This window comes from Camelus dromedarius, chromosome 14, assembly GCF_036321535.1.
Source record: "Camelus dromedarius isolate mCamDro1 chromosome 14, mCamDro1.pat, whole genome shotgun sequence".
Lineage (NCBI taxonomy): Eukaryota > Metazoa > Chordata > Mammalia > Artiodactyla > Camelidae > Camelus > Camelus dromedarius.
The window spans coordinates 64,681,635-64,701,220 of NC_087449.1; the positions used below are offsets into that span (position 1 = coordinate 64,681,635).

Consider the following 19,586-nt stretch of genomic DNA (forward strand, 5'->3'; position numbering starts at 1 on the left):
AAGATTGGGAAGTTGTGGAAACCATTAAAGAATTATTGTTTAAGAGCGATTAGTAGTTTTAAGTTTTTTCTTTCATAGTAATAGAATTCACGATGAAACATCACAGAGAGATTATTGAGTTAAAGTATTTGATATACCAAAACTATTAGATAAATATGAATCCTGGCTGGATATTTGATGGTATTAAATCATTATTGTGAATTTTTAGGTGATAATGCCATTATGGTTAGTTTCAAAAAGAGTCATCTTTTAGGATGCATGTTGAAATATTGAGCAGTGAAGTTATATGATGTCTGAGAGTTGTTTCAAAATATTTGAAATTAGCAGGAGAAGTAGGAGCTTGTATATCAAACAAGATTGGCCTTGTGTTGATAACTGTGGTGGTTGAATCATGGATACATGGGGTTCATTATTCTGTTTTGTCTACTTTTGTATCATGCATAATAGAAAAAAATAAAATTACATGATATAAAATTTGTTTGGTCACACCCATTAGGTGGCTCCTATAAAAAACAAGAAAGTAACAAGTGTTGGTGAGGGTGTGAAGAAATTGGAACCCTTTGCACTGTTGGTGGGAATGTAAAATGGTGCAGCCACTATGGAAAACAGTATGGCATTCCTCAAAAAATTAAAAATAGGATTACTGTATGATCCAACCAAAAGAATTGAAAGCAGGGTCCTGAGAAAATATTTGTATACCCATGTTTGTGACAGCATTATTCACAATAGCCAAAAGATGGCAGCTACCTATGTCCATTGATGGATGAATGGATAAACAAAGTGTGGTCTATACATACAGTGGAATATTATTCAGCCCTAAAAAGGAAGGAAATTCTGATACATGCTGTAACATCAGTCACCCTTGAGGACGTTATGCTAATTGAAACAAACCAGTCATAACAGGACAAATATCTGCTTATCCAAGGTACCTAGAGTAGTCAAATTCAAAAGAGACAGGAAGTAGACTGGTGGTTACTGGGAGCTGGAGAGGGGGAGTGGAGAATCACTGTTTAATGGGGACAGACAGATCTCCAGTTTTGCAGGATGAAAAGAATTCTGGAGATGAATGTACTTAATCCTATTGAATGGAATACTTAAAAATGGTTAAGGTGGTAAAATTTACATCGTGTGTTTTACAACAATTTAAAAAAATTTGTTTGGAATTTGGAAGAATAATTAAAAGGGGGCCCATTTAAGCTTGGAAAAGTTAGAATTATAAAAAGTGTGATCTTGCTCCCTAAGAATTCCTTTGCAGAATGTGCTTAAAATTAATATTTTAATCATAACATAAGCTCTGTGAGGGCAGTAAGCATTCCAATCACCGTTGTTTCCTCAGCACTTAGAAGACTACCTGGGGCTCAATAAAAATGGATTGATGAATGGATGAATGATGGATGATGGATGGATGATAGATGATGGATGGATGATGGATGGATGGATGATGGATAGAAGGAAGGAAAAGGAAAGAAGCCCCTTTCCCTGGATTCTCCCCAGCCCTGACGTCCCTCCTGAACTCTCAGTCCAGGATGGGAGCAGCTGTCCCATCAGCTGTGTGCTGTGGAGGCCCAGACACTAAACCAGAGTCTTGGGTCCACCGGCTACCATTTCTCATCTTGTCCCTGCAGCCAAGGTCTTTGACGGACTTCCTGGATTCTGTCCTTGCCCCTTCCTGTCCCCTCTGCCCTGAGGCAGGAGGTCTCTCCCTGCTCCCCTCTGCATGGCCTCCGCCCTCCACGCTTTGAACTTGGGAGAAGGGCATCGAGTCTTCTCCCCTTCTGCTCTTACTCTCTGGTCTCACCTCGGGACACGTCCTGTCCCTGCCTCGCGGAGCCAGGGTAGCTCTTCAGTCTCGCGAGCTTGACTGATGATGAGCCCACCCCGCGGCTCAGGGCCACCCTCACCCAGACCTTCCCCGCAGGCCCACCTTCTCCCTGCTTACCGGACAGCCCCGCTTCACCCGGAGGGCTGCACATTCGCTGTAGGTGAAGTGTGTGTCCGGTGAAAAGTGAACAAACACGAGAAACATTTCACTGAACCATTGATTGTTTAAACGTTAAATTTACGTGCAGTTGTGATGAGGCCTTTAAACCTGCTTACTTACAGAATTTGCCTAAAGAGCAGTTGCTCGTCTGCTTACTTTAAGGATTTATTTTACACTGAAATGTGATTTTAAAGGTGAACTTCTTGTTGATGTAATAGACACATTGTAAAGTTGGCTGTTTTTGAAGTCTACAAATGCTTTTACTATGGAAAACCTTGGTTTTCCTTAAGGAGGTGGATCCAAGTCAGTGGCTCTCGGGAGCTGGGCAGGGTGTCGGCCTGGCCGAGTCTTGGCCGTGTCTGGAGACATTTTTGGTTGTCACAGCAGGGGAGGTGCTCCTGGCATCTAGTGGATGGAGGCCAGGGACGCTGCCAAACATCCTACAGTGACGGGACGGGCCCCTCAGCTAGACATTACCGGGCTCAGAATGTCAGTAGCGCTGAGGTTGAGAAACCCAGATCTAAACAACGGCTAATACATAGAGTTTTGTTTTTTTTTTTTTAACATTGTAACATTAAATTTATTTGGGATTGTGATGAAGAGGCCTTTAAACCTGCTTACAGGATTTGTCTAGAGATTCTTTGGAAGTGTTCAGTTTTAGAAAAAAAAACAAGAGTAATTAAGAAATGTATTTTACAAAGTCAGAGGAAACTAATGCTGTATTAGCCAAAACCATTACCAGCTATAACTTTGGCTGAAAAGGAGGGCTATTGTTTATAAATTTCATGCAGTGTTACTTTGGTTGATTAGAAAGTTTCCTCTTTTGGTTAAAAAAAAAAACCAGGTTTTTGTTGGTTTGTTTGCTTTTTGGTTTACACTTAGCAATATTGCTCTGTGTAATACTACATCTCTCTCTTTTGCTGAATAAAGGGGATATAATTAGGCCTCTACAGGGTCTGAGGCTGTAGGGAGTTCCTTTTGCTGTAGGTTGTATTCAGGAAGATGATGTTATGGAGGTTGTCATGGGAACACCTCCTGAGCCTCCTAGGCTCTGGTCTCTGCCCTCCCAGTTTTTTCTAAAACGTAGTTCTTGCTTACGATTCATTTAACAACAGGTATTTGTGGAACGCCTGTGTTGGAGGCAGAGTGGGCCCTTCAGTTACGTCATTTATAATCCTCAAAGCAAGGTTGTGGAAGGTGGTCTCATTCTCCACTTACGATGCAGAAATAGGCACAGTGATTAAATAATCTGCCCCTTGTTACAGAGCGAGTGAGAAACAATTCATTTATTAACTAAGTTCTGCCTGATACAAAGTTCCTGCCTTTCCCACCAGACCACTCTTTGTTTATAGCTTTTAACAGCATCTTGCTGTCTGAAGAACTGAGAGAGCTCATCCGTGTAGCAGAGGGTTGCTCACCACGATACCCCTAATCGCAGGCCAGCCCCTCTCCAGTTGCACCTCCTGATGCTCTTGTCTTGCTAGTCCCAGGTTGAGCCATGTATTTTTCTACCTTTATACTTTATATGTATTTTTATTGTTTTAAATACTCCCACACACCTGAGAAACCTCAGTTATCCTTTTAGGGAGATCCCTGGGAGGTCTCCTCGTGGACTTCTGGTGGTCCCTAGAGTTGATCTCAGGTATTTCCAGCCCCTTCTTCCAGCACACGGTACAGTTGCACTTCCCCACCCCATGCATTTGGGTGAGGGCTTGTGACCAGTTCTGGTCCTGACTTAGGAGCAGAAGTGACTTGTGACCCTTCTGAGTGCGAGGGTCAGCTCCCACCAGGAGACCCTCCAGAGCGCTCTTTCCCTCTGGGAAGAGGCGGGGCCAGATTTGAGATCGTGACTCCTTGGTCATCTGGGTCCCTGCTGCCTGGTGAATTTCCCAGCACAGCGTGAGTTGTTCACACCTCATCACCCTTTGGTTATAGCGCCTTCATTTAGAATGTAGTGGTCGTTGACATGTTCGTGTCCCCTAAAAGATTGTGACTTGATTCCCCAGGAGCCCAGCACCTGCGCCATGGTAGGTGTTTAAGGAAGATCCCTGGGAACAAACCCCAGGTCAGCGGTGGTGTAATGCTGAAAGGACCTTTGATGTTAAGATGCTTTGAAGGATCAGGGATGGTCTGATCTAAATATGAATTTATGACCCAGAGAGTCTGAGAGAATATTTGTCTCTTTATTTTTTTATATTGAGACTATGAATATTTTGCTTATTCTAAACTTTTCTAGAAAAGAAAATAATCTGCTGGAGATTTTATACTCATATAGTTTAAGACACTTTTTCATGCCTATCATCTTTAACAAAGGGCCTGTTAACTCAGACTACATTCCCCTCTGGTAAATAAAGAGCTGGATTTTGTAATCAAAGCCTGTTAATTGGCGGCATGGACTCGGTGGCACCTCTCGCCACCTAGTGACAACATCCCTCTATTGCAGATTCTTTTGACGGACCAAGGTTAAACATTGAATCTGCAGACAAAACAGGTAACATTGTCTAGGATTTACCTGTAAGCTCCTAAAAGTAAGTCACCTGTCATTATTTATTATGATGTCAGTATTGGCCCAATGTGACCAAGCTAAGTAAGTATTCTGGAATGAGAAGGAGGCACATATCAAATTCTCTTGAAGCAGTGGATTTCTCTTTATAACTGAATAAATCAGAAGGGAGTGGTTTGTGGTGCCCGGCTGAAGTCAAGGCCGTCACACACAGGCTTTGGAACCACCTTGCCTGGGTCTGTGACTTGTGGGACCTGGGCAAGGGGTCGTCCTCTCTTTAGGCCAGAGAGTTGGGATGTACTCGGGGGCATAAGTTTTATATTCCAAGTTTACCTTGACATTGACGATTGTATTCTTTTCATTTTGACTTTTAAACTGGTGGCAATTCCTAATGATTAAAATCTACCACAACCACGAAAACTAGCTGTGTCCTGAAACAGTAGGCGTGTACCCCAGATACGGCCCACACTTACAGAAGGTCTGATCTCTAGCATTGCTATTCTGCAGTTTTGTTTAGTGCTGTGCTATTCAGAATTTGCATGGCTTTTTTATGGCTTAGAATGTAATGAAATGTATCAGGTAGACTCTGAATATGGTGACCTGCTCCTAGACTTATGGCCAATAGTCTCATGTCTTTATTCGTGATTTTTGGAGGATGATGACAGAAACATCAATCACTTGTTTCCATAAATATTTTATAATGCCAATTGAAGGTGATGAAATATTAAAAATATCATTTATTAAATATTTAAAAGCTCAGTCTTTGGAACTGGCCACATCTCTTCATTCTACTGCCAGCTTAAGGAGCAATTTAGAAATTTTGAATTATAAAGTTAGAATAGTGGGGAAAAAATGAAGGAGCTGGGATGATAGCTACCTAGTAATTATTCCCCTTGAACCATCAGCTGTTTTCAGCGGCAGGCCTTTCCGTTAGGGCCGGCAGAAATCCATCGGGTTTTCTGCAGTTTGCTTTGCCGAGTATTTTTACTTCCCTAGCAGCTTAAATAAATCCATTTAGTTTAAGTCTCGGAAGTTTATGGACTCACATGTGGGAGTCGTGTTCCTCAGTTTTATTTGCTGTGCTTCTAGTTTTATTAATAAAATCTTAAATATGAAAACAAATTAGAATTGAGTATGGCTATTACTAATACGCCATCAGGAGTGAATTGAACTAAGCCTTTGTGTTTTAAAATGAGAGATTAGCGACGAACAGCAGAAAAAATGGCCTGTTTTCCTGTATTAGGCCTGTAGCTCCAGGCAGTGTTCCAGCCTATCTCATAGCCTGGTTCAGCAAGATACCTGGAGAAGATGATGAGTTTCAGCAGTTAGGTAAAACATTTGGCCTGATTGCAAAATGAGGCTGTTTTCTGTGTTTGCTGGAAACCTCTCAGATCAAAGGCTGCAGCCAGCTGTGGGGTCCACAAAGAGTCCTGCACCGGTCACCTGTCCTGGGGAGTGCTTCTGAAGGAGAAGGCGGGTGGACCAGGACCGTCCGAACTCTTTACCAAATCTCTTGTCCTCGGAGCAGCTTTGGCGAGGCGATGAGGTGTTTTCCAGAGACACTTTTTTTGTGTGACTGTGTATATATGTTTATTTGTTTATTAAGGTATAGTCAGTTTACAATGTTGTGTCAATTTCTGGTGTACAGCATAATGCCTCAGTCATATGTACATATACATATATTCGTTTTCATATTTTTTCACCACAGGTTACTATAAGATATTGGATATAGTTCCCAGTGCTATACAGTAAACTTGTTGTTTGTTGGATTTTATGAGGAATCCTCCTGTGTTTTGAAGTTAGAGACACCCTGCCAGAGTTCAGCAGGTGTTCTGTGCAATTCAAGGGGGTCTGTAGATGCAATTCTTGGTGTTTGTGGGAGAGGGCGAGCGGTGAGTCTCTCTACTTTGCCGTCTTGGCACCTCTCTCCCAGAGGCACTTTAAACATTTGGTCTTTATGGTCTGGGTTTGGTCTCACATTGGTTCTTTCCATAATCTCACCAGAGCTCACCTTGCCAGACATCCCTCGGTATTTTGATGTCTGCGCTGCCTCTGGATTCTCGTCTGTTGTACTTGGAACATCCACCTGCCACAAACGGACAAACAAACAAACATCTTCCCAATGTCTAAAACATCAGATCATACCTTTTTTTGTTCAGTTCTCAGCACCAAAACTTTTCTCTGTGAGAATTTATAAACCAGGGCACTGACTTGATTTGCACTGTGTATGAGGTTTCTTATAGCCTCACTCACTCACCAAGTAGTTCCTGAGGTGTGAGGTGCTAAGTCCTGTCCTTGGTACTGGGAATTAGCAGTGAGCAAAGGGCCACACTCTCCCGGAATCTGTTTTTGTCCCCATACATGTGCAGGAGGAGAAGGGACCACGCAGCCCATCATGGCATTTGCTGAGTGCCTGACGCTGATCTGAACATTTTGCACATGATTGGTTTGATCACATAGCAGCCTGTGAGGTGGGTGGTGTCACTGTCCCCAGTTTACAGATGAGGAAACCGAGGCTTAGGGAAGAGGCCAGGCAACCTGCCCCCAGGGGGGGCCCAGGCTGACTGTAGGAGGAAAGAAAAAGGAAGTGGAGGTGGGTGGGGTGGAGCAGCGGGGGCTCCAGAGGAGGGGGAGGAGGGAACCTTTGAACAAAGGCCTGAAGCAAGAGACCTGGTCAGGGGATTCGTGAGGTCAAAGCTATTTTAATAATAATATTACAACGTCATTTGCCTTTTCCTCATTTTCTCACGAGTGCCCAGTGGAGGGTCTTAGAGGCCACAGGACACGGAATAGCGCTGCGTGTGGCCTGCAGGAGGGGCAGTGAGAGCCCCGCTGGCTCTGCCAAGCTGGACCCAGGAAGGGTGTGCAGAAATGTAGCACACTGCCTCTATTCCTAGTAAACTTTGTTTTTAAAAATAGGGTTGTGTTCATTGAAATATGATTTATGTTAACGTCCAGTGGGTTTGCTTTTTTAAAAATGACTAAGTACTAGAAGTTGTCTTGGTTTTAATTCCCAGTACAGTAAATACCGATAGGTTGATGGGCAGACCCCACAGAAGCCAAAGCTGATTAGGGTCCTTGGTGTAAAGGTGTCCCAGGAGCAGGGGGTTTGAGCCACCCCTGCGTTAGGAGCGTCCCCCTGGCTGCTGTGTGAAGAGTCCGGGCAGGAGGACACGATGAGGTGGTTACTTGGCTTCTGTAATTGGTCTAAGTGGGCAGCAGAGAGGATGAGAAATGGTGCATCTGGATTTATTTTGTGAATGTGGATTTTTTTTTTAATCTGGTAAAATACACATATAACAAAGTTTCCCATCATAACCATTTTTAAGTGTGCGAGTCAGTAGTGTTAAGTTCATTCATTCCTTCTGTTGTGCAACCAACCCCTGGAATTCTTTTCATCTTGCAGAACTGAAACTCTACACCCATTTGTCACCTCCCCATGGGTCTGGATTTACTTTGAAAGTGAAGGCAGAGGTTTGGATGCAACATGTGTAAAATGTCTTGTAGATGCGTCATTAACTAGAGAGATGGTGGCTCCCCACCTCACCCCGCAAATGTAATTTCACATTGCCTGCTTGTTTGGAATTTTACACGTGAGCGCACTGCTCCTCCCGCACGTCAGGTGGGAGTGAGTGCAGGTGAGGCCCAGGTGCTTCTGGTCCTCACCTCCGGTTATCCCATAACATGATGTGGTCACATGACAGCCAAAAAAAAGTATCTCATCATGGTAGGTGGTTAAACATTTGAATTTAGTTTCAGATACTTCTGGGCTGACTTACACTTAGGGAGAGAATCTGGGTTGTTCATTCAAGAAATAGGCACTGACTGTGTGGAAATAAGGTTTTCATCACATTCCTTTTAATCAGGTCCGCTTGGTGAGTAGCTCCATGGTTAATTACATGTCCTGAGATTATGATGTGAACACTCATAAGGTGAAGGTAAAAGGAAAATGGAAAGTTTCCAGCTGTGAGATGAGCCCCAGATGTGCTGGTGGAGATGGGAACTCGGGGAGGAGGGGGGGTTGGTGACCAGAACCAGGGAACGTCTCAGCACAGACCCCCTGGGAGCCAAGCCCTGGGCGAAACAAAATGGACAGAAATGAAAAATTGATTTCGTCAGGTAAGCAGACTGCCAGAATGCAGTCCTTAACCTTAAAAACAAAAGTAGTTCGAGTGCCCAAGCAGGAAGGAAAAACACCACTTCTCCAAATTGTCCGCCCAGCCCTGTGAGTTGTGGGGTGTCCCTGGTTCACAGAAGAGGAAATTGAGATCAAGAGGTCAGTTACGTGCTGCAGGTCACCCGGCAAACAAACAGCCCGGCTGGTTGGCCTGATCCCACAGGGGGTTATTCTTGAGCATTGTTTCCAGTCAAGTTTTTCGGAAATTATGTATTTCATTTTCTTTTAAGACCTGATTATTTGTAATTTTATATTCATAAATCTTGTTTCACATCTTTGTATGTTTTTGTTTGTAATTCTAATTTTAAATAAGGAATATTGTATTACTGTTGTCATAGAGAAATAACATTTTAAAACTAATTCTTTAGTTTTAAAAAAATTTTTACTGAAGTTTAGTTGATTTGCAATGTTAGTTTTAGGTGTACAGCAAAGCAATTCAGTTATACGTATACATACACATATATACACATATTTTTCAGATTCTTTTCCATTACAGCTCATTACAAGAAATTGAATGTATTTTCCTGTGCTATTCAGTAGGTCCTTGTTTATTTTATATGTAGTATGTGGTAATGTGTGTCTGAGAAGTAACATTTTTTTAATTGAAAAGTACTTGATTTACAACATTAGTTTCAGGTGTACAACATAGTAATTCACTGTTTTTATAGATTATACTCCATTTAAAGTTATTACAAAATAATAGCTGTATTTCTCTGTGCTGTACAGTATATCCTTGTGGCTTATCTGCTTTATGTGTAGTAGTTTGTATCTCTTAATCCAAGAAATAACATGTTATTATTTGTAACTTTTCTGTGATAGACTGAAAACGGAGTGTGAGTTTGTCTGTGACGCTGTCTATAGATGTCAGTCTTTTTTCTTTCGATTTCTAGAGCAGTTTATTTCTTATTTTCAGTTACTTCATGGACTCATATAATTTCTACAGTACTTACTCTAGAATTGAAGATTTCATTCCATTTCGGTCTTGGTGCCAGACTTTGTAACAAAAAACATACACGCGCGGCCTTCCAGACTCATGAGAGTTAAAACTTTTGTCCTTTTAACAATGGACATGTGTCTTCAAAGCAGTTGGGTTGAAGATAATAATCCTAACTCAGCCTACGTCCTTTCTCCGTTTTTTTTTACACATAGTTAACAAGCACAAGCCATGGCTGGAGCCCACGTACCATGGCTTAGTGACAGAGAGCGACAGCACTGTGCTCCTGGACCCCCCGCTCATTGCCCTGGACAAGGATGCCCCTCTGCGCTTTGCAGGTAAGCACGTGTCTTTGTCCACCTTGGCGAGTTGGATGGGTGGGAAGCATTTCACGCGGCCCATTGGGCTGTCGCTGAGCCCTTCTGAGAATGTCTTGATTTGGTAGCTAAGGGTTGCTTGAGGCCTCTTGTAACCACTTTTTTTCCCTTTAGTTTTAAGAGTTGGGGTACCTGATCCCCTCCCTCCAAAAGCCTATACCTGTTGAAAAGCAAAACAGTTAATTGCATCACTGTGTCCCTTGTCTTGACGGAACTAGAGAGAGAGCGTCCAGACCAGTGCATCTCAGACTTCAGTGTCACACAGAGCACCGGGGATCACGTTGTTTGTTGAAATGCAGGTTTGGATGGAGTGGGTCTGGGGGGACCTGGGCTTCTGCCTTTTTAACCTGTGCCCTGGTGCTGCTGGCCGTGAGCATCACAGATCGAGGTAATTACAGCCCTAGATGTCCTCGCCCTACCTAGGTTTCAGTTACCTGAGAAGACTTACTTGAAAACACTGAGCAATCTTCTATGAGTGAATTCTTTTGGCTTAGATTTTACTTTTAGTAAATTTTTATCTTGAGTTACTTTATAAGATTGTAAACTGTAAGCGTTTATGGACACAGGTCTCTAGGGTTGCTTTGGATTTGCTGCTCTGCTAACATTCAGTAGCACTTTGCACATCAGAGCTGTTCTTGCTTTTCGCTGGGGCCACGGTGACTCATAACTGGTAGAGGAATGGGCCCTTCGCCCTGTCTGTGCCTCAGAGTCAAAACTGGTGTCGTGAAGTTGATTTTTAAAGAGTAGTTTCTGCGTGACATTTCTCCAGAACAGAATTTCTCCTGTTAAAGAGCGTTCTGTTGGCCTAGGGACAGGTGAGAAAGATTTCAGTTAGCTTGTGGCGATCATACCGCCCATGAATTTTACTGTGGTAAATGGGGGGAGTGAATGTGGAGCCGTCTCTGCAGAGCTATGTGAAAAATGAATTTGTTCTTCATCCCATTTAAGTGCCACTTCCCATTTTCAGGAAAGTAGCCTGAGAACAAGCTTACGCTGTTGGAGTCAGTGGAGGAGACAGACCTTTCCAATTAGTTTTACTTGTTTATTGGTTTTTAGAGAGAAATCCAATTAGATCTGGGGCAGTGGAGGAAGCTCTCTGTGCTATGAACACACACAGAGTATTTGTCCAGGAGCCAAGGTGTTGTTTTTGTTTGTTCCCACCCCTGCCATTAAGATCATTTTTAGCTGGTTTCCTCTGTGAGTAACTAGATTTTGAGTGTTTGCATGCATGTCTGTGCACACGCTTCACACGCAGCGCCTTCGGTTACTATATGCAGTTCCTCCTCAGGAGTGTGGCGCTTCAGGGCTGTGTGAATAACCTTCATAAGATTGTCTAGTTTTTGTTTCTGAGTGGACCTGGACATTTCTGACATCTCGTACATTTTAAGAAGTGATTGCATTGGGGGGAGGGATAGCTCAGTGGTAGAGCACATGCTTAGCATACACGAGGTCCTGGGTTCAATCCCCCAGTACCTCCATTTAAAAAAAAAAGTGATTGCAGTCAGGAGCTCTGTACATACTCCCTCCAGCCTCTTTTTACGGTGTGGATTGTCAGGTTGTCAGCCGCATCCAGTCCTGTTGGTAGAGCTCTGTCCGTCTGCATCACGATACACAACGCTTATAAAGCACATAGTGTTCCAGACGCCGTTCTAAGCGCTTTACTAAAATACGCATTTGTGTTTAATCCTCAGTGACCCTTTGAGGTAAGGACGCTTCCTGCCATCCCCATTTTAAAGAGAGGAAGCTGAGGCACAGAGCAGGTCACTTACCTGCTCTGGGTCACACAGCTCATAGGAGGCAGAGGCCAGATTCCAACCCAGCAGGATGGCTCTTTACTGCGATGCTGTCTAAGGCACCACAGGAAGTTACTGGGGGAGGGAAGTAGGAAATGAAATGTACAGTAAGTGCTAACTTTGAAGGGAAATGTCATACTAGTTACCTGTCATGTATTTTTTCTTTCTCATTGTTTTTAATTGTATTGTGCCATTTATCAAAACTTAATGTATTATAATGGGGTGGGGGAGGGTATAGCTCAGTGGTAGAGCATGTGCTTAGCATGCACAGTGTCCTGGGTTCAATCTCCAGTGCCTCCATTTAAAAACAAAAACAAACAAATAAATAAACCTAATTAATTACCCCCCCCCAAAAAACTTAATGTATTACCATAAATGAAATAATACTTACAGAGTTTTATGTTTTTAGAGGTTCTCAGGTATTTTTTAATTGATGTGTAAAAGTTATATATTGGAATTTTTAAAAAGTATATAAGGAAGCAGTTTAGAGCCAAGTATAATGGTAACTTATTGTATTTGCCCATAGGGAACATAAAAAAACGTATTTTCTTTCTGGAGATTTTCATAGGGGGAGCACAATTGCTGTTATAGTCCTTTTTTTTTTTTTTTTTTAAATAAAATCTACCATAAAATGTACTTTTCTTTTTTTTTTTTTTTTAGTTGAATTCATGTTTAGTAATTATAGGCACTGTGGTCCCCCTTCCCCCTGCCCAGGCAGCAGCAGGGGTGGTGCAGGGGCTGGGGCATATGCCCCCAGCAGGGAGGACAGCAGTCCCAAGAGTGATTTTCAGAAAATAAAAAGGACCCCAGGGGTAGGTGCTGGTGCCCCCTCCCCCCCAAAAATGTACTCTTCTAAAGTATACAGTTGGCTGGTTTTTGGCATATTCATAAGATTGTTCAACCATTAGCTACTGTCTAATTCTGGAACATTTCATCTTCCCCAAAAAGAAACTCTTGCACCTGTTAACAATCACCCCCTACCCCCAGCAGCAACTAGTCTACTTTGTGTCTGTGGATTTGCCTATTCTGGACATTTCATATAAATTCAACATGTGGCTTTGTGACTAGCATCCTTCACTTAGCATGATTATTTGAAGGTTCACCCATGTTGTGACATGTATCAGTCTTTCATTCCTTTTCATTGCTGAATAATATTCCATTGTGTGGATATACCACATTTCATTTATTCATTCATCAGTGATGAGCCTCAGAATTGTTTCCACTCTGTGGCAATAATGAATAAAGCTGCTGTGAACATTTGTGCACAAGTCTTCGGATGGATGTCAGTTTTCAGTTTTCCTGGTTATATACCCAGGGTTGGAACTGATGCTCATATGCTCTAGTCTAAAGCATGGACCTTATCCTTCTACCAAGGTGAGCAGCTGAACAGCGTGGGAAAGGGAACACCTCTCTGCCTCCTCCCTCTTCTGTTGCCATGGTATCCACCCGGCCCCTACAAAGAACACTGGCCCCCACGAGGCTGTAGCAGCAGGTACATCAGGAACCCAAGTGCTGAATCTTGGCTCTGGAACTTATTGGCTGTGTGGCCTTGGACAAATTACTTAACATCTCTGTGCCTCAGTTTCATCATATGTAAAATGAGGATAATAATGCCACATACCTCATAGGGTTTGGGGAATATTAGCTTCTTTATTTATAAATATGAGGAGCTTAAAATAGTGCCTGGTGCACACTGAGTGCTGTGTATACAGTGAGTGCTGCTGCTGTTATGAACCTTTTAAAGATATTTTTTTACTCACCATTCTGTGAGAACTGTTTTTCCATCTTCCTATAATAGCTTTCATACTGTTCCATTTTCTCACTGAGTTTCTTTGGGTAAAGCAGAGGCCAGGTCCAAAGCCTTATTTTGACCTTAGGTTGGTTTTGGTGATGATGACAGTGAGTTTAATGTAGCTCTATGGTTATGGTGGTGGCGGCGGCGGCAGCATCTGACATCTACGGAGCCCTTCCAGTGTGTCAGAGGGTGTGTGCTGAGGGCCCTGCGTTGTTACTTCAGCTGATTCTTTCCAGCCATCTCATGTGGGAGGTACTCACACTCCCATCTTCCAGATGAGGAAGTGGAGGCTCAGAGCACTTCTGTCAGCAGCATGACTACTGTGTTCTCCATCTAATCCCTGGTCCCTAGACCAGCGCCTGGGACTGGTTGATGCTCCATAAATACTTGTAGAAGGAACGAGTGCCTTTGCCCAAGATCACACAGCTCACACACTGTATAGCTGCCTTCAAGCCAGTGGTCTGACCCCAGCGTGGTTCTTAGATTCACTGTGTCAGTTCTCACGACATTGTCTCTACAGCATAGTAAACACTGGTTCACAGTCTTACCACGTTGCAGGACCTGTGTGTGGTAACCGCCGGAGATGACTTGTCCCAGCTCCGAAATAAATACTCGTGTAACGTGGGAAGCCTAGTCCCAGAAGTTCCTTGCAGGTTGTCTCTCATCAGACATTCATATGCGGTGCACAGGGTCTGGCCCAGATTGTTTTCTTGGGGTGAAACTAAGAGAATAAAGTCTTGGTATTTGTCAGGTGTTTTAGGAAGTTAAAATGACTCAATTCCTTATTTCTTATTCCACCCCTTTCCCTTAATCTGTTAATCTAACGGTCTGAGTAGAGATGAGGGTCACGGCGTGTACTGTACATTTTATGTATGTAATGGGGGAGTTACAAGTTTGAGCCACTTCGCAGGCCACGTTGTTGCTGTTTGGACAGTAACTTCTTCGTCACTGCCGGTATCAGAAACTGAGCGTCCTGCATCCCTCCTGTTTTGAAGCTCTTCCCTTTAGTAGGTGGTTCTGGAAGCATTCTTTTTCCTGCCTTTCTAGACTGAGTACAGATATTTTACAAGATTAATTGAACAGTTGTGATATGGGTAGAATCTAAAAGAAATCTCAGGGTGAGAATGAGAACTTTTATCTTTGTTGGTATTTAATTAGAACCAACTCAGATCTGTGCCACTTTTCTGGGTATTCTTTGTAATTCATGTGACTCACATGCCCCGGGGATGGGGTTCACTACCACTCTTCTCCGCCCACTTTTGCTTTTTCAGCGTGTGTAGTGTCGTGTTGGCAGTGATGAGCTGGATGTCATTTAAGCCGCATGAAATTGCCATTATTATGTGCTGAAACTGTCAAAATATTTGAAAAAAATGGAGCATCAGAAATTGCATGTGATTCAGCCTAATGTAAGGTAATAATGTTGAGTAGCAGTTTTAAATAAGAATCTAGATGTCAGGGCAGAAACTTCCTATTAACAGTAACTGACTAGAGTGAACTCATTTTGGATGCATTTGCCTCCAGAAAAGGTTTGAGATCGATAATCATTAAATATTAGGTAGCTCTGCTAGGTCTTCCAGAAAACACACACAAAAAACCCATAAAAGTTGTTCTCGGTCCTCCAAGCACTGATCATCTGGATGGGAGGCAAAACTCATGCCGACAAAGAGTTAACCAGGGAGACCAGGATGTTTGTTAGCTCGGTGCCGAGTGAGAGAGGCCACGGTATAGACTGGGGGTTAAGGGAGGCAAGGAGGTGATCTAAGGCAGGTCCGGGCTCCTGCAGAGGACAGCTGGGATGTGCAGGGAAGGGGGGGTTAAGGGCCGAGGTGGGAACAGGCAGGGCTTCCAAAGAGGAGGGTGAATAGTTGACTCACGGCGTGTGTGGAGGAGCAGAGGGGTGGAAGTGAGCTCAGCGCTGTGTGGTGTCTGTAGCCACGCTGAGTAGACGGGACGTTACCCCTCACGCGGTTTTCTAATACCGCTTCCAGATGGTCCTGGGACCCCTCCACTGAAGGCAGATTCCTGGGCTCTGCTCTTAGCTCTTTGAGTCTGTACTTACAGGAGTACAGTTTAAGAAATCTGTAAGCAGCCAGAGAGGTTTGGAAACTATTGTGGGGCCAGCGTCTCAGGCACAGGCTGCAGCCTGTCTGCATTGGGGCCTTCTGGCAGCGCTCCTTAAAAACACAGATTACTGAGCTCGGCTCCTGAGCTGCTGAGTCAGAATTTCTGGGAATGGGGCTTGGCAAACCACATATTTAACAAGCTTCCCAGGCAGTTCTTGGCACACTGAAATTTGAGAGCCATTGCGGTAGCGGGTGAGGCGCTTGGAGGGCACAGCCCCCGGGTGGTTAGGCTTGGGCTGGTGGGGCATAACCCTTGGGTGTCTGATTTTTGTTACTGTATGTTCACAGTATCTTGAAAAACTGCTCTGATTAGAGCCACACATGAGCTTGTCCCAGAAACCAGCCTGGACCAGGGAGCAAGGAAGCAAAAGTCACCATAAATGAGAGTCAGCCTGGATGTCCAGCTGGTGAGCGTGGGTGCCAGGGCCTCGCAGGGAGGAGACTTGGATCAGCAGGGACGTTGTCCTGGACTTGCTGCTCAGGCAGTGCTGTTCATTTTCCCTTAACAGCCCCCTATCTCTCTCCTGCTGGGCCCAGATTGGTGGGTCTGTGCCCGTTACCCGCCGCCCCCCCAGCCAAGTGCATGCGTGACCCAGGCTAGGCCGACCTGACGCTCCCTCTTGGAATGTGAATGTGGAGCAGAGGGGACGAGGGTGCGAAGACCAGTTGTGGTCACGTTGCTTCCGTCCAGGCCGTTTGCTCTGGGACTGTTGCGGCTCCTCCTTCCTGGTCTCTCAAGCTGCCTTGGTTTCTGACCATTTCCAAATCCCTTTCTCTGGCTTGCGGTCACTTCCATGAGTTTCCGACGGCTGTTCACTGGAGGCCTTTTTGCTGAGTCAGCTTGAGCGGTTTTTTGGTTGCCACCAGAGGCCGCTCAGTGTGTGGGCAGGACGGCGTGCGAGCTGGGGGGCTGCAGGAGAGACTCGAGACACGCCCTCTTATTGGTGGAGGAGGCTGAGACCCTACTCAGATTTCGAAGAAGACTCAGAAAGAATGCAGGGCCAGCTGGAAGCTGAGGTTCCTCAAAGGGACAGACGAGGGAAGTGAGGGCTGAACACAGTCAGCCGAGAACCCTGGATGCGACTGGGTATTGTGAAGTCAAATCCATACTTTGCTGGGCTCATCTATTATGTTTTTGTGTTTTGCTTTAAAAAATTCTTTAGTAAAGTTCCTTTTGGCTATTTAGATGACCTTAGGAATGAAGAGGGGAGAGAGAGATAAGGGAAGGTTTGATCCATTCTGAGGCCCGCATAGCTGGAGAGGTCACCTGGGGGCACTGCAGGTGTGACAGAGCAGGGCTGCAGGTGGATTTATCTGGCAGAGCAGTGGTGCAGGGTCTGAACTGAGTGGGGAGGGGCAGGACAGAGAAAAGAGAACATGAGAAGTGATTTTGAGAGGTTCTTCCTTGCTGAGGTAAGAGAAGGCTGAGTCTGGGAGAGCAGTCTGAGGATGTAAAGGGCAGAGATGCCCTTTCTGTGTGGTCACGTGTGTGGGGTGGTCATACGGGTGTACCTGGTAGACCTGTACGTACAAAGATGAAGGAGAGGGAAGAGGAATGAATCGATGACGAGTTTAACGTTTAGAAAAATCAGCTCCTGGGAGAATGGGGCATTATGGACAGAAATTGGTCCCCGTATTGGGAGAGAAAAATCAAACTGCGTGCCATTCGAGTGGCAGTTGGAGACTCACTATGAAAATAGGTAAGGAGTTATTGTTAATTTTGTTGTCTATGTAATGTTACTGTAGTTATGTTAAAGCAAAGGCCTTTATCTGTTAAAGATGGCCAGGGACTGGTGTGAGGTTGAAACAGTGTGATGTCTGGCTTTCAGATCCTCCAGCAAGCAAACACACAAGACGTTGTCAGGGATGAACAGGCCGAGCTCCGTTCTCCTGAGTCATTTCCTCTCTTCTTTGTGCCTTAGCTCCCTAAGTGGCGCCATTCGCTGTAAACCAGGGGTTCACTCCCAACGCTTCCGCCCCCTCCATCCAGTTGGCTATGAAGCACTAGCATCCTCCTAGTCCCTTAGATGTCTCCTGCTGACACGGCCTTAGTCCGGCCCTCATCCAGTCTCTGCTGAAATTCGGCGTAGTTTTAACTTGTTCGCTCGCCCCTCGCCTGCTCCAGTCAGCTCCACCTTCCTCATTGAAATCAGGGTCCTCGTTTGAATGAGTGGACAGACCCTTGAAGTGGGCGTAGCGGCCAGGTCTGCAGACAGTGGCTCAGCAGAGACACGCAAGGCCACGCTGTGGGTACAGAAAACCCAGGTCTGCCGGTGTGCAGCTTTGTGCCACCCCTGCCCCATCACGCTGCCACCCGGAGAGATGTCAGGGGCATGTAAGTCCTGCAGATAGAAGGACCAGCCAGCCTAGTGATGGAATAAGCACCCGTGAGCGTGAGGCACTGAACCCTATTGGTGCAGCCCCTCCGAGTAGCGACTTGAGTACAGTTGGTGGGGACATGGGGCAAAGATATGAATGTACGTTTTTGCTGTTCTTATTATAAATGGAGCCAGCCTTTTAGAGAGCAGCCTGGAAATACATGCATTTCAAAATAATGTCTATTATTGTAGTTGGTAATCATACCTCTGAGGTGCTGTTCCTTAGCAAATTGCGGTATAGATACACGTTCAGAGCTAAAGTGTGAACTCCCATTCCTCCCTCCAGACCCTCCTTCCATGGTTTCTCCTGGCTTGACTGAAGGCAACTTCGTCCTTGCCGTTTCTCACTCATAATCCCACAGCCTTGGCCTTGCTTTGAAAGCACAACTTGAATCTGACCACCCCCCACCATCTCGTGTACCCTCCGTTGTGGCCTCCAGCATCTCTGCCTGGATTACCCCCGTGTCCATCTTTACCCTCTTAGAGACTTATTGCAGCACAGCAGCCAGATGGATTCTTTCAGCATATAAGCCACATTTATTTATTTCTCTGCTCAAAACTCTCCAGTCATTTCCTCCTCACTTGGAGGAAACGTTGCATTTCTGTAGTAGCCCCTGTCACCTTGGTTCCTTGTCTGTGTCTGACCCCTTCTGTGGTCCTCCCCTTTGCTCAGCCACCCTAGCAGCATAGACCTTGTTCCAGAGCCGGGCCAGCCCATGTCTGCCTCAGGACCTTTGCACTTACTGTTCTCGCTGTCTGAAGCTATTCCCCAGATTAGCATGTGGTTTGCTTCCTTAGTTTCTTCTGGTTTCTACTCTGACATTATCTTATCAATGCAGCCTTCCCCGAACACCTGAAGTATAAAACTGAAACACCCCAGTGCCTTCCTATACTCTGAGTCCTCTCTTCCCTTCCTCCCAGCCCGATAGCTCAAAGGAGAGATTGAGGGGGTCTGCGGCCGTTGGCAAGCGGTTCCGCTCCTCCTGGTGATCTCGTGGTCGGAAACAATCTCAAGGACGTTGCCTGAATGATGAGCGTCTTTAAACTCTCACTCAGCAGTGCACCATGTAGGCGGCGTCACCCAGGTCAGACACTTCATCCCTGAGTCTTAAATCTCACTTTCCTGTGCAGCGGCCTTGTCAGGAAAGCACACGTGTCACCTGAGTGATGTGGGGCAGCCTCACCCTCTTTTCTTTAGAGCAGCAGAGTCCGAATCAGACTGAGACATTTTCTCTGAATTAAAACTGGATAACTTGACTTACCTTCAGGTGTCTTGTGCTGTATTAATACACACCCCAAAGTGTAAGCATAATCTCGTGAATGTGCACATTCTGGAAGACAGCTGGGCACAGCTCATGGCGGATGTCTAGAGCAGCGGTCAGCCAGCCTTCCTATAAAGGATTTTGAAGGTCTTGCAGCCCATGGGGTCTCCTTGGCAGTGACCCAGCTTTACCATCGTTGGGGGGTGGGGGAAGCAGCCCCCAGATGAGACAGGAACAGGTCTGTGTCCCAATAAAACATGACT

At 45.0% G+C, this 19,586-nt stretch overlaps 1 protein-coding gene across 4 annotated transcripts in view; it reads left to right on the forward strand.

The window, feature by feature from the left end:
• The window catches only part of CLSTN1 (calsyntenin 1), a 66,498-nt gene that overhangs the window by 22,531 nt on the left and 24,381 nt on the right, over positions 1-19,586 (forward strand). For all 4 annotated transcript variants that reach the window (XM_031465533.2, XM_064494078.1, XM_064494077.1 and 1 more), the window contains exon 2: positions 9,811-9,933. In XM_031465533.2, the coding sequence (XP_031321393.2) occupies positions 9,811-9,933 (123 nt within the window). The remainder of the gene's footprint in view (positions 1-9,810; positions 9,934-19,586) is intronic.